The 16,350-nt window shown below is 38.9% G+C and overlaps 1 protein-coding gene across 3 annotated transcripts in view; it reads left to right on the top strand.

Annotated features, from left to right (window-relative positions):
• Window positions 1–16,350, top strand: part of Ddr (discoidin domain-containing receptor 2) — a 219,280-nt gene that overhangs the window by 95,102 nt on the left and 107,828 nt on the right. For all 3 annotated transcript variants that reach the window (XM_033327399.2, XM_033327401.2, XM_076619821.1), the window contains one exon: window positions 14,222–14,466. In XM_033327399.2, coding sequence (XP_033183290.1) covers window positions 14,286–14,466 — 181 coding nt within the window. In that variant the 5' untranslated portion in view covers window positions 14,222–14,285. The remainder of the gene's footprint in view (window positions 1–14,221; window positions 14,467–16,350) is intronic.

The raw sequence follows: 16,350 nt of genomic DNA, 5'->3' as shown, positions 1-16,350 counted from the left end.
TGGAAACGTTTGCGTTTCGAAACCAATGAAATTCTCCGCCGTTGAGTCCGCCACAACGAGTTTTCGAGTTCCGCGCGCGATTCATCTGCACCAACGTCACTGTTTCTCACCGACAATAGCGATACATTGAATAATATCGGGTCCGCTGGAGGACATTGAAACATTTTCTGCCTTACCTTTTAAACAGCTCGTGAAACCGCACTTATTGTTTATTGCAAAATATCGCACAACGAGTTCTGTCGTGTATTGTCGCGCACGCGCGATATACGCATTTTGTATGCGCAAGTATAGAGGCTGGAGTGTGTGTGTAGACGCATCTTGTATTACATGCTGGCGTATTTGCGTGTTGCTTTACATACTGGTGAGTTTGCGCACGTGCGCACACAATGCAGGTCAGCAGATTTTGATGGCTGGATCGGAATACAGAGAGGGCTTCGATTTGTTGTGGGAAGGACGCACAAAGGTTTAAATGGAGTGGAAGTTAATTACAGCAAGTGTGTTATATATGGAAGATATTCGAACGTAATTATTATGATTCGTGATTTTTCAATCAATCGGTGAATTGTTTTAAAAGAATTATTTATTTTCTGGTCGAAGGTCTAACATGTAAAACAGCGAAACACTGTTAACCGGTTGACCAAACAAATAGTACAACGTAAGTGAATTTCGTCATGATCCTAGATAAAATTCAAACCTCGTTTCTACCATGTTAAATCGGACTATTGAATTTTGTACTACATCGAATAACAGCAACCGTGCTTAGCAAATTGCAAGCCGACGTTACCCATTCAGAAACAGTATCAACTTCCATATCAGATAACGTCTTGTATTTACTCATCCCTCTCGTTTTACAACGAACTATCAAAATTCAAATTATCAGCAACGTTTAACACAATAGAAGCTACGTAGAAAAGCACGGTGCATTGTACGATGCCTTTGAATTTTATTTTTTGTTGGACTATACACCGACACATTGTTAAAGAAGGATGTCAAGGTGCCTGTGAGACACATAGATGTTTTTTCATACAACGAAGTTGATGCGATAGGAGAAGGAAAGGTCAGTCAATGCGTGTCGATCGAACAATGTGCATCGTGTTTAGTCATACCATTTGATGCGGTTATTTTTCTTGCAATTAATATAAAGTCACTGTAATGTTAAATATTTGATAATTTGTAGTTTAGCATTATTACACATTGTGTATTTTCTGTTTACTAGCTCGCTTTCATCATTGCGAAAGAGAATTGTTCATTGATAAACAGTTAAATTCAACATTTTATACGTTATTAAATTACACTGTCGGAACTTGGAGAAAGTTTCATTGGCTGTTGGCTTTCAAAGTATGTGTCAAGTCTCCAACGCTAATAAGGGTTCCTTGAGCGTGCGGCGACCTAGATAAGGTCATAAATCACCTCCCAAAATATCAAGTCTACTTTACCCCCTACTCGAATACCAGCCATTGTCCACTGATCCTAAAGCTCACATAACGCCAAAATCGATCGCAAAGTCACATCCTAATGTCACCCTGGCCATTAGCCAATGTTAAACGTTAAATCTTCGAAATTACTGTAAAAGTCGTAGAAATGCAATGGCAGGAATGAGTTGAAATCTAACAAGCGTGTAAACCAGAGGTTATAAATCTAACTAAGGGTACGCCAACCGTACTGCGATTCGTGATTTAATAATCCAACCATCATCCGATAATCGGAATTACTCCCTTCTCATCCAAAACACAAATTCGATCGTGTAACATTAATTTGTGACAGAGATAGGATGTAGAAATTGCATTGCCTGTACCTATATCACTACGTTGCGTGAATATCAAGCTAAATGGCACCCAATAATATGCAATACTATTGAGAATATGTAAGTCAGAATTTATTTAAATTTCTCCATACTCAAAGATGATTTTAAATAGTTACATTCAAAAGTTAAAAATTCGCGAAAGATATAGCGCGTGCGTCTTGTATTTTTAGTTTTAAGGTAATTATTTGTTTGTTAGAACTGTGGTTCAGTTACTTCATCTAAAATAAAATCGTTTGCTTTTAAACAAATAGTCGATGATCTAATCTGTTGAAGTTGCGTAAGAGAGCATCGTGTCGAAAACTCAAATGTCAGTTTCAGCTGACAGATAAAATAAAACGTTTTTATTTTGAGAAAATACACCCACAGTTTTCCTCCATATCTGTATGGTACGCAAGTACAATTGTAAATTCGTGTAACTCGTGTAAAATATAAATACATATATACGTGCAAATCTTATATTATCAATACTACCAGTATTATTTCAATCTATTTTTAATTAACAAGTTATCAACGAAATACCTTTACTGATTTTAAATTAACACATGCAATGCGTCGCACAAAATCAAAGGGGTTCCTGATGGCGAAAATCGATTTTTCTGTAACATATGTTCATTCGTCCACGCGTTATCCGTAAGAAAAGAAGAAATCCCAATGGCGCGTATGTTCATTCGTCTCTCGTATTGGATGTGTTAATCAAGAGGACATTGAAATAAAATGAAACGAATGAGATGAAAATAAAATAAATGAAATGAATTATATCTTATACTTACTCTAATACTCTTAACACTTAAATTGTAAACGTGGGTATCCCGTGTTCTATCTTGATCAGGTTGAGTTCATCGCAAGGTGGTAGATAAAAAATCTTTCTCTTCCCCTGAGTAAAAAAAGTTATTTGGCAAAAGTTTTACGGTAATTTTAATTTAGAACGTTTGTTAGTTAGTTTGTAAGTACCAACTACTGAAAAATGCATCGGACATGAAAGACCCACGTTTTTACACTTTATGAACACCGTAAAAACGTTTACGGTCCAAGGGTTAATTAATATTAATATTTATTCGTCTATTAAAACAAGTGCTTGGTCCGGCTCGTTTATCATAAACCGTTTGTTTTCATTAACTTAAAGCAAAAAATCACGCCAAAGTATCGCAGTTACATAAAAGAAAGTCTCTTGAAAATTCGAATACAGGTCAAAAGCGAGCATCGCCCTGCAGTCAGTCATTGACACGATTCGAACACGTGTTGGTCGCATTGGTCGAATGTCGTATTTGATCGTGTGCTTACACAAGTCCATACGGACGTCGTAGTAGCACGATGAGAGTCGCGTTGGGCTTAACATTGCCACGACATACCTGTATATCATACAGGACATCGGGCGTCGATCGCGGAAACCTGGCCGGCGTCGATTATTGCGTTAGTCGAACGGAAATTAATCGGTCGGTCGCGACCGCTTTTCGCCTCCGGTGTATCGAGTTCGCGTGATTCGTTCTTTCGGCGGGACGCGTCCGTTTTATGCGATACGCCATCACCCCGCGCAGCTATGATAAATACCGTCGCCTGATTTTCATACAACCGACATTCCACCCTCCTCTCCAAAATGCTGTGGAAAATTTACGAGAAATCGTGGATTCGACGGATTCCAGGATTTATGGAGATTATATTTAGTTATTGAATTCGTTTCGGTGCGCTCGGCTCGTTGTAAACGCGTCAGCTCTTTATTCGATCGACTCAGTGTGAGGATACGTTTCGATCGTATTTCTCTTTGATTCGCTGTTTGAAGTGGTGGAGCGTTTCGTTTTGATAAGCATTTTTAAATATGAATAGCGTTTTTCTCTTTGCGTTTACGTGCCATTTTCGCGGACTGAATATATCAAGGAATTTAAGATTTTTTGGTATCGTCAAAGAATTAGAAACACGTGCGGAAATTTCAATTTTTCAATTACAATGGTAAGTGGTAGATTGTTCTCGCCTGTTCCAATTAGTACTGAACGTAAATCTGGAAGATCATGTATACGTTATAATTATTTAATCTATATAGATAATGTATTATGCCAGAGTATGTTTCATGGAAAAATATTCCGGTGTTCGTTTGTACATTCGGGTGTACAGGTGCATTCAAATTCTTAACATGCATGTGAATAACGCTTTGATTCCTAACAACCTCTGTCACTATAAAAAAAACGCTAATTTTGCTAAAAAGATAAAAAGGTATTGAAATTTTCGAGTAGTCCCAATTCGGCGATCGTTTGCTCTGCATGAATTCGATCGGGGATTTTAAAAACGAACTCCACGTTATTTCTCGTTATTTAATACGTAGGCGGAAATTTCATGAGAGTTCGAAATATTTCTCGTCGAGCGATCGCTTTTATTTTGACCAGTACATTTATTAAGACCGAAAATCTGCCGTTTAGCCGTCCGATAGTTTTACCCGATTGCCGAGTAAGCACGTTCTGTGAATTCCGCTAATTGCTGCGCTGATTGGCGGAAATCCAACGTGTCCAGCCGTACAGAGTGAATGCTGGTCATTAACGCGTTTAAAAGTCCTCGAAATGTTCGAGTTCTACTGATACTCGTCTTCCGGCGCGAATCGAGATTCCGAAATGTCTGGCACGATCGTCGCATCACGTGCAGAATTCGAATTCGAATTCGAATTCGACTTCCAGAAATTCTTTCCACGACGTCCTATTTTTCGAAATATAATTAAAATTTCACTTTGTCGGTGGCAGTTCCGCTACGTCGAAACTCCGCTCGTTAATTCGATCCCTTTTCCTTTAGAATGTTACCCGGCGTTTCCGCCTTCAAAACGTCGTTTCCCCGTGAATATTAACGCCGACCTCTATTTCTCTCGCCCCACTTCGTTCTTTACCCTTCTACTCGGGTCATTTCAATGCGAGACACCCATCCACGACGGTGTCGTTTGTATAGCAATTTAATTAAGTAAAGCTTTAACACAGATATCTGCTTTCCCGACTAATGAAAAATATAAATTAAGTCGCTTTAATAACAGCGCTGCACTCGGAGAAGGAATAACGAGCCGGTAAAGTATCGTCATCATTCGTGCATCGTCCCCCGTCTTCCTATCACTTGATGCGAAAACGAGGGAAAAGAGCTCGTTTTGTCGTTTGCAATCACTTACACTTAAGATTCGATCTTTGATCCTTTTAATTAAAACACGAACGACAATGGAGGAAATTAAAACTTGTCGAAAGATTGAGAAGGAATCGCAGATTTCTTGGAAAGATATCGACAAACAGGTTTTATCAGAATTTCAGTGGAGCAGGTTGGGCATTAGTCAGACCTCGTCGAGATTCTACGATTCGACGTTTGTGTTCGTTGGCGTTCTATGCTAAGGGAATCGCTCGATTTTAGAAAAATTCTACTCGCTATCGAAGGCTCTTCAACGTCGACTCCTTGTCCATTATACGTACAGTTGAAATGGTGTAGAATTTTTGCGCCGTTCCGTGAAATCGATTTCGATTTTTCGAGGGCCAAGACGAGCCACGCGGTACTCTGTATTGAAATCGAAAGGACCGTCGGAAACTTTACAATTTTTCCTGAGCAGACGATAAACGTTGCACTTTGGTCAACGTTCCGTATATTTTCCGTTGAATGCATGTTGCTTTATCGGTTCTTCGATTCGGTAAGCTGAAATAAATCGAAAATGGAAGAACGCCGCAGCGACAGCGTTCCTGTCGAATATGCAACGATCAAAATACATGAGAGAGAGCGAGAGCGAGAGCGAGAGAGAGAGAGAGAGAGACAGAGAGAGAGAGAGAATCAACAGTAAAGATCGATCGCATTTTAATATTACCAACTTGTGCTTTTTATATTGAATAACTTTCTTTCAAAAAAAAGACCAAATTTAACGATATTTTACATTGTAGATAATTTATAATTTAGAAACCATGGAGCTTTCTATCGAATGAAAGTCTCGTATAAAATATTTACTTCTATATTATATGTACTTATGTACGCGTAACACCGATTAATTCTCTATGTTCGAGCTTTTTATAGAAACTTTGAACTGCAAATTTTTATAGAAACACGATGTAGAATAATTCTGAACAACATCGTTAAGCTTCCCATAGGCTGCAAATACGTTTCCATTTCAATCGTTTTCTAACAATCTGAATAAACATCAATCAGATAAACAACCAAGTACGTAAACTACATTTTTGTAAGAGAAAAATAAATAAGAATCGTCAGATCATTTTCTTCTCTGTCAGAAACATCTATTGCTATTTACCCATCGAGTAAAAGATTTTCTTACTTCTTGGCCACGGTGAAGCGCGTAATCGCCTTAAACGAATCTCAGACCGACGAAACGCGAACGTTCTTGTCTCATGAAAATTTCACGTGAGCAGTGCGCGGACGTCAAGTTCTAGATCCGACAGAGATCTTTACCGGGCGACAAAGTGTCACGGTGTTCTCCCGATCGAATAACCGTGTTTTCTCGAATCCTCCGGCCGTTCGAAGGAAAGAGACGCGATTATTCGAAGGTAGCGAGGTGAGCACGGCAGAAGAAGGTTAAAGGAGAAACGATCGAGTCGCAATTCAAACGGAATCCTGAAGCTCGAATACGGCGTAATCGAGACGAGGCACGCGTTATCGATTGATCTCTCGAAGGCAAGCTGGATCCGTTCACGAAAAAAGAAACGGTTGGACCTAAGGTGTATCTAACAATGCTTGGGAACTACCTACATAGATGTTATCCTGTTCGAAGAATCGGTAAATCCTTGCTTAACGACGATCGACTTAGAAGACTTTATAGTTTCCTGCACTTTTCTCCCTGTAACACGTTTTCTTCCAGCCTCCAGGGAGGCTTACTCACCGTTCTTCTCTTTCCACCTTTTCCTCCCCCTCAAGTAATCCGTGATACATTAGCCGACGTAAAAAAAGAATAACGAGTTTTACGTTTTTACCATCTCTTCTCCAGTGTTGTCCGGAACTTTAATAGGTATATCAACCTTGAATTTTATTAAATGTATTAGGCTTACGACCGTACAGGGTTAGAAAGTTATCCTTGGAGAACGAAGATTATTCCACTGTTTCTGATAAACAATTATTCACAGCGAATAAATAAGCGTTATAAATAAGAGACGTATTCTAATTGAAATACTGTTACCTTCGATAACATAGCAAGTATATACAGTCCTTTCGTGAAATTTAAAAATTCTGAACTGTATTGAAATATTTTCGTAGAGGCAAAATGTGCAACGCAAAACCATTTCATCGAATTGATCAATTTCCTCCAAAATTTCTCTGTCCCATCATCGTGACGTTTGACGAAAAAAGAAACGAAAATGAAATACTAAATACCTTACGTGACGATCTTGTTTCCAATTGCACCTACTTTGCCGCATTCGCCGATTGTCTCGGCCAGACTGCGTTATTTTGTTGGAGCATTCTCTCGACAGGTCGCGACGGCTAGCTGAAAATGTTTCTTGAACGAAGGTGTCGGCGGGGCTTGGTTGTCCCAGGAGGTCGAACGGTAGCTGGCAACCTGTCAGAATTCATTAACTCTGTCGCTTGTATCGTGTTTTTCCCTTTCCACGAGGAAACATGGTTCCCGGGACGGGACCGTTGCACGATTCGCAAAACTCGGTCGGAAGTTGGTAAACCGGCATCGCGGTGGTTCGCGAAAAACCGTCTGCGATAATTCTGTCTAGTTGGTTGACGACGCGTAAAGGATCCCGCGGGATCGTCGGATAGAAGATCGGTTAAAGAAACTGGCAAGTTGGAAAGGAAGACAAAAAAAGGCCAGGGAGAAAGGCTGACTGGTTGGACGAATGGAAAGGAATGAGCAGTTGGGGGAAAGAGGAGTGGGATCGCGAAGAAGGAAACGGAATAAAATTTGCATCCGAAAATCCTTTCGTTCGGCTCGACCCCCTCGCGTATCCTTAGTCTGTTTCTCTTCTGTCTTGTCTGGCTTCATCCCGCGGTAGGGCTAGGAACGTCGGCTCGTCTGCATACGACGTAATGACGGTGCTCGACATGCCGTGAACGGAAGAAGGAAAGTCCATTGGACGGAAGCCGGGCTCGCTTCCGCATCGTAGAGCCTGTTTCGTGTCCCGTAGGCTTGTTTGCCTTGCACGGGCTATCGAACCGACACAAAAGCTACAACAGGCATCACTCTAGTTTGGGTCCACTCTGTGGAACCTATTCACCGATATCGTTTCTGTCCCCTTTCTTTTCTTTATCGTGTTTGCGCACCTTGTTTTCGATCCGAGTTTATAACAGTTAGATCGAATGAATCGATGGACAGATTGGAATTTGATCGACGATTTCGGAACTGAGAGTCCGCTTTACGATTTTTTCGTAATTTATCTTATATTTAAATCAGTGGCATTCACTGCTGTAATACCGTGTCGAGTGCGACACATCGAAATATTATATGTGGCACGAAGAAAGTATATTTCATGATTTATACAGATGATTCTATATTTTTGGTATTAGAGTGTATAGATAAGTGAATAAAATACGACCCACGAAGACTTTATTAATTAATTTTCACGTTTAAGATCATCTTCATGGTATAAATTCTTAAATGAAATTCTATCAAACCAGAGTCACTATCTATACTTTTATCAAGCCTGGTACATGATTTACCTTCGCACTTAATTATTTTTATTGAAGAATCGAAGTTCAAGTTATAATTGAAACTAAGTTTTCTTACTGGTATAACGTATCTTTGTCGAGATGGAAAGAAAATTCGTACCACGAATGCGATTCGATGTTATTCGAAACGTTAAGGATATTAGAAGTAGGATATCAAAGCGTGGAATATGGTGGAAGTTCGCGCGACGGAATTTCTTTCTTTGAAAATGCCCTTCTTCCGTTTAAATGGGCAATTTAAGTGCCTAACGATCCGCTGAAACATTGAAAACGGCTTTTTGCGAATGCGTCGGAGATCCGTCCGGTTAGACGACGAGTCTTGTGTGCGGAATTGAATTAAAATTAAACAGGTTCCTTACTTGTAGGTAAAACCTAGCGTTCCAGAGGTCGGCGAAGGAAGTTTTTTGATATTCACAAATGGTTGCTCGCAAAGAGTACTTGTTAGGTGAATTGCTCGAGAAATTGTTCACAATCCGACGATTCTCATAGAGCTACGCCATGTTGTACCAGGAAGTAGATTCGGTTATGTTATTCTAAAGGCAATTCAGACTTCCCGGAGTATAATTCAATAGAAATTTGACTGTACCGGAGTGACCGGAAACGACGTTTATTTTTAACGTTTATTAGATAGGGCGTCTAATGAATTCGATTCTTCGCCAGATAACGATGTTGACCCAGTTTTATTTTACATCAGCGTTTCACCTTTCCTTAGCTTTTTCCCATAGTTGGTATTTCTCCATTTATCGCACGATACAATGGTACAAAGCGTAGGTGAGTAATAGGGTATTCAATGCGACGTTGTTTATTTAAAATTTATTGCGATAGCGCATTAACAGAAAACTTATACCAACTTGTAATTTAATACACTGCGTTTTTGGTCTGTGATAAATTACCTGCCTTTGAATCATTTAATCGTTCTTAGAATCAATTTACATAATTTACTCAAAATAGAAACTCGTAACGCATACCAGACAGAGAGAGAGAGAAAGAGAGAGAGAAAGAGAGAACTTTCTGGTTAAAGGATTTTAGAATTTAAATGAGTTACTGTTAAAGGAAAAGGAAAATGAAAAGCTGAGAGCTCAAGACAGGACATTGTTACAGGTTGCAACGTCGGATCCCAACGTCTTTAAAATTCAAATACACAATCGTGGAAAATAAAGAATGAGAAAAGCGAATTTATCCTGGTTTTCAAATCGTCGTTGGATCGCCTTCCAGAATCCAACTAAAACGTTATGAGAAGTGAAATATACACAAACGTCTATAAGCCAAAGTCAAGAGAATTCATTATAGATCGCGAACTCAGACTTCAAACGTCGAAAAATTCAAGTAAAATAAGGAGAGCAAACCTTGTTAACTCAGCTCGGAAATTCCTTGGCTATCGAATTAAAAAATTGACGACCTTGGCATCTAAATATTCCACCGTTGTGTATAAAGGGATTTGCAAAATGCAATCGAGAGATCATTTCAGCTCGCAAAGAGGAAATTTTTCAAAAAAAACGAGCAGTTTTTCGCGGTGTCGTTTAACAACAACGGTGTCACAGTTCAACGAACTATCGCAATGTTGTGTCACTCTAACAACGCACGGTTTACGGTTGCGTGTAATTCGATCTTTTCCACGCTCGTTATTGGCTAACGATCGATAGTTGCGAACAATTAGAGTGAGAGTAAAGGGAAGCGAAGAATATCAACTGAATGATCTCTCGATAATATTTTTTGCCTTTTATTTTTTTTTCGTGCTTTAATCGAACGAGTTTCGTCGCTCTATATTTTCCGTTGGTTTTGCCTGATCTCAACCTACCGACAACAAATCACTTTCGTCGGAAATGGGGAGAACGTACAACCTAATTCTAAACGCGTGGCCACGTGATCGGCTATTCAAAGCGTCCGATCTCGAAGTTCCATTATAGGTTTCGGGTACATGCATACCACCATATCTTACAACCTCAATACAGGACGTAACACTTGTTTCTGACGGCTTTACGAGCCTCTTCGTATTCTATAGCTATATATCAGATAGTATACGGGGTTGGCCTCGCATCCTTGAAATGTTACACGGAAAACAAAGACGTGTTCTTCCCCGCTCGTGTGATATTGAACTTTGCCATCATATATTTATATCAGATAAATTGCGCCGACTTTTCCCATTTCGCCTGTATCGTATAAACGGTAAAAGCAGAAATTTGGTCTTATTTCTTTTCCGAGTTGCTTCGGATGATTGAAATAAAATTATTATTGTACTAATTTATGTGTTCCACGTGGAATTTCTTTTTGATACGTAAATTAAATCAAATAGCTATCTTTTAATAATTATGTCTAGAAATTATGTCTAGAACTAGCAGAGTAAACCAAATCGATAATTATGATTTTTTCTAGTTTTATAAATCTACAACGTGCTGCATACCTTGTAATTTTAATAATCTATTGAATTATTTTTCTTACCGTTACTCATTCTATATTCGTTTTTTTAGAACAAGTTTCATACTTCTGTTTCCAAGAGTTCTAATATTAATCAGCGATATATTTCCCTTACTTTCCCCAATTATTTGTTATTTCTCTATTTTGTATTCATTTTTCATTGTCACGTTTCATTGTTTATCGTTTTGAATTGAATCCTCAAAAAATGCACCACTTATGAAATAATCTGACATATTTACAACACTACTGATTAAACCAATGCGGTAATTTAACTCCTAGAAATGTAACTACAATAACTAAAATTTAATTACTAGTTCTGATATTATTATTTTCTAGTTTCATTGAAGGCTTTGCTCACGTGTCTGTCACTGACGCACAGTTTCTACTTACATCGTGAATATCCAAAAGTTAAGGCGCATTCAATTAACGCGAGGCAAATCCGTGTTGCGTAAATACAGGCTTAATACATCACATGCCGTTTTAATACCACTATAATGTTGCCAGATTAAAGTTGTACCGCTACTAATTATTTCTAGCCCTTCCAGACTATAGCCGGATTGTTTAGAGCGCGGCCTTCCCTTCGCTCGTACAACCGTTCTACCCACTCGGACTACATACGTACATAGTTGTACACGGTCCGGGAACTTCCTACATAGGACGACGCGGTCGGAATAACTAGGAGTTTCAAACGAATCCCAGGGACGCTTGGTGCACAAATCTATAGCATAGGGGAAAAGGTCGTAGACGAAGTTAAACGACAGAAGTGTACGCCTAACGGATGCTGACGGCAATTGAATTCGGTAAATGACAGAGTCCTTCGTTTTGATCTTTCGATTAATATTTTATAATGGAACATTGTACTACAGGAATGATTCGATCGCAATTACGTTGTCATTCATTAAATATAAAATCAAACGTATAAACCTACATTTATCGATAATAAAATAAGGGTGACATTTCTGTCTTTTTTCATCTTTCGCGCGACTCACACAAAATTCTCTAATTTTTTAAACATACCTGAATCATAAAGCAGTCCTTTGAAAAATCTCGCGCATACATTCTTGAAAGAACGTAACACATACGGACTTTCCCATCGAACAAATAATTTTTCTTTTTGAATAGACAAACTTTCCTGAAACTTTAACAAAATTCGTATATTAACTCGTATTGCGGGATAATTTCTACGTGCTTTTTTCGACGGATTCAAGAGTAGATCAAAGCGATAGCCGCGTTAATCAAGAGCATTCAGCCTCGAAGGCTAAAGGTGTGAAAAAATAGTGTTGTAACTGAATGCTTGAGATCATAGATCTCTTAGGAATGCTCACGTCGAATGAATCACATAGGGAAATACAAAGAAAGAGAGAATGTGCGAATGTGAGAATAAATAGTCGTAGGAAATACGTATACCAGTGTTTTTCCGAGCATACAATGTATCTAAATCACATTATATTATTATTCAAATATAATATTTCTCGCCTTTCATATTCTACGTGTCAGGTCTATCTATAATGTAATCCAACATTTCTAAAGTATGAAAGAATGTTAGTATGTACACGGATTAAATTCGTTTGTATATTTGATAAATCAAATAAACTGGGATGTATACATCCTTTCATATCTGATAAATCAAATGAATGTAAATGTGTACATTCGTGATGCGAAATTTTTGTTTGGACGCCGTACAAGCAAACCGACGTTAGGATGTCCGCGAGATATGTCAGACGTTAATGTAGCAACGCGAAGCGCATTTGCAACGCCGGTTGTCGTCCATCATCGTCTACACGCGTGAGTTGTGTAAGCTGCGCGTTCGTGTAAAGCAATTGCCATTACACGGTCTCTTAACGTTTTCTCCAGGAACGATCGTGTTCATTAATAACGAAGGCGCAATTAAAATTTTATAGCCGACGAAGTTACATTAATGAATTATTCATGCGGGACACGCGTGATTCTGTGTCTACGTATACTTTGTAAGATTTCTTGTACACGATTTTAAAGCTGGCTCTGACCTACATCGGGGTGAAAAGTTCAATATCCTTGAAATAAAAGCAATCTCGAAGCGTGAATAATATTCCACGTTTTTTTAGCGAATACGACTGTGGAATCATTTTTCTCAAAGTTACGATAAAAATATATTATGTGAAATTGACTTTAAATCCAAATAACGTGAAATAAATTCTCAAAAAGAAAAACATTTCTATGTAAATATCAACTTTATTTGTTCATTTATTATTAGATAAATCGATCATTGATTGGTTGGAATGTACGGTAAAGCTAACTACGATTTCCTCTTTCAATTAACAATAATTACAAAGCGTATGATTTGACCAAGCGCAAACGAATGCTATTAATGCTATTTAACAACATGACATTTAATTGAATCCAATGATGTAGAAGTCGGTCGAGCTTTATATGGCACACAACGACCCGTCCGATCCTCATTCGTGCAGATAGGGGACCTATAGAACCTTATCCGACACGATGGCAACTCGTAGGGCCTGATTTAATGCGAATAGAGCATGATTGGATTCCATTCCATACAGACTCGATTGGATCTTATTCAATGCCGATAAGATTCGATTGAATCACATCCGATACAATAAGGTTCGATTGAAATATGTTTGATACCTTCATCGATAAATCATTTGGCAGATATTTTAAAAGATTAGAAAAATATTCCTGTTATAATCCAAAAGCGTTAAGCGAGACTCAAATCTATTGTTTTCGCGTCTGACCTAATGCGGTACTATTCTACTGTGGCTGCCCGTTTCAATGATATGCCGGTAGATCTGTGTCAAGAAATTATCGTAGAATTTAGAACTGTGAATCGATACATAATCTTTTTAAGATTTAAACACGTTTAAGTTTCATTTAGTTAAACAGAGTCGAATCAAATTTCGTTGCGGTGAGATTATGGTTGCATTTGCTACTTCACATAGTCAATGTGAATTGAAGCGGGAGCTTCGCAGTTCTACCGATTTCAAAGAGAAACGATCAAGTTCTGGAAGACCGAATGTCAGGTCGAATTGTACCTGTTTCAAAGAGTTTCGATTGTCCTCTGTAACATCGGAGGATACCTAGTCGAATTCCACTGTCGTTCCATTGTGCTCGAATCACCTTATGATAAATTCAACCACCGGTTTTATCGGTAAAATACAAATATGAAACATTGTCTTTGAAAGAATATCTTAATCCGTTTATTAACTAACCGTTTATCTCTTTATACGGTTTTAACGTCAGCTACTACAATAATTTGAATTCGAAGACTTTTACAGAGATATAAATCGTATTAATGTCAATACGTCGACTTATATTACCAACAGGTTTGAAACGTTTGTCAGTGACGTTTCTGTGGCGTCTGCAGAGGATTAACAGGGATTATACTATGCGCAGGTTATCGGCGAGAACACTCACCACCTTTCGGCCATCACGATGCCAGGAACGTGCTCGATGACCGATGCGGTCAGAATCGTCGACAGTTAGTGATGAGGAGGAGCAGGTTGTCGGCTCGCCGATGGCTCAGGTCACCAGCAATATGCCAGTTCTCGAACCCAAGCGGGATCTGGGTCCTTTACGAGGACTTCTGATCGGCGTTTTCCTCCTGCTGTCCCTTCCACGGTGTCGCTGCTTCGACTTGGGTAGGTCAAAAGTTCAACATGTTCTTATAATATAAATTATGTTTCGTTTTTAGTAAGGCAGTTCATTCAGGATGTTATTTCTGTCAAATACTGCTTTACTATGGTAATTTTGATCTGTCAAGTATATATTGCATTGAAAATGATCAATATTTTATTTTTGACATGAATAATAGCTTCCTATTTGATCGTAAAAATTAGTATCACTTTCTTTTTTCTAGAAATGAATTTTTATCGTTTAATATAATTCTATTTAGTAGCATTTAGCAGTAAAGAATTGAAATCTGCAACTGTGGTTCCGAAAGATAATTTAATGAAATAATGTAACTTATAAAGTGTTCCATTCTCAGGAGAAATGGATTACATATGGGTTACATATTTCATAAAACAGAAATCAATGTAGAAAGTGATAATTTAAAAACACTTTTAAATTCTTCTATGAATAAATTCTATCTCTTCTGCAATGACCGTAACAATAGAAAATGTCCATGTCAATTCGAATATCAATTCCTAAGTAGCTCCTCGTAATACGAGAGACGTCTCATTCATTCTTTTCGGTAATATGATTACATAAATATCCTCATCCAATAAACGTCATCAGACACATACAATCATGCCCGGTTCATAAGAGCGTAAAAAATACTTGATATCACGGGGGGTTAGAAGCTTCTATAATTCACTGGTTGAGCCGTAGTTCAGTAGCAGGTGTGGCCACGATGACCGTCGTTAAAGCGATTTCGACTGGCTGGAAAGGAGAAGATTCTCACACGAATGGGACACGGTCAACAGCCCACGTCCGTGGCTGTAGTCTGTCGTGGAAAACGTATACCCGGTGTCGTCTAACTCATGGTTCGCGCGGGTCATTTCGCCAGATAAAGGAGGAGAAGGTGAAACGAAGGAAAAATATTGTTCCATTTGTGCGGCGACTATTCCACGAAAATGAATTTACCTTAGTTTTGTCTTTCCCGTTGTCTTCCAGCGTAATATCGCCGGATGCTAAAGCGGAGAAAAATTATTCTGGAATTTTTTTCCCCCTTTGTTCTCGCGCGTATACACACACGGGAAAACACACTATGCGGCGAGGTTAAAGTGGGGATGAGGGGTAAGCTACGCGACATGCAGCGCCTCCAGGGATTCTGCACGGATTTCTTTTCCCTTGATACGATACGACAGAGATAGAACGAGTACAAGCATAAGAGAGAGAGAGAGAGAGAGAGAGAGAGAGATACAGTTTCCCCGAAAGTCGGGCTGTAAAATTTAAATTTTTCTACTATGCGCATTGGCAGCAACGAGATGGAAGCAAGCCGGAAGCGAGTGCCACTTTGGCCAAGGTAATATACAATTACTACGGCGTGTTGCACGCGCCAACGAGATATGTACGTAGTCGAATGCGATTCTTGGATGCGACACGGACCGCACGAAAATTTTATTGATTTAGCATATTTTCCCGGCATTCAGCCTGGAAATTGGAGGAAAATTACACGTGTACATACGCGGCTGTAACCGCGCGTTATGGAGTCCGCGAGATGAATTTGTAAAGAGGAACGAGGAACGTTTTCCATACCATGCGATGTTAGCGCACCGTTTATTCGTTAACTGCGATCGTCGTGTTTCTTATTTTCGCGTATGGCTCGTTTTTTCAAACGTCGTGTCGCGTCACTTTTTATCATCCCTCGAAAATGTCGCGCAAAACGCTCTGTTTTCCATGAGAATTTGCTGTTCTGGCGTCTCATTCGCGATGAACTTTTTTGATTTTTTAATTTACATTTACGATACATTACCATCAAATTGCAATGTGCTTGTGTCGAGAAAATTAGAAATGACGGTAAAATACGTGAGAACGTAAATGGAGATATCTGAATAAATCTTCAGGTAAACAATTCTACC

This window comes from Bombus vancouverensis, chromosome 1 (genome assembly GCF_051014615.1).
Source record: "Bombus vancouverensis nearcticus chromosome 1, iyBomVanc1_principal, whole genome shotgun sequence".
In the NCBI taxonomy this organism is placed as follows: Eukaryota; Metazoa; Arthropoda; class Insecta; order Hymenoptera; family Apidae; genus Bombus; species Bombus vancouverensis.
The sequence above is the reverse complement of the archived record's forward strand: the minus strand, read 5'-3'. Positions and strand labels throughout refer to the sequence as shown.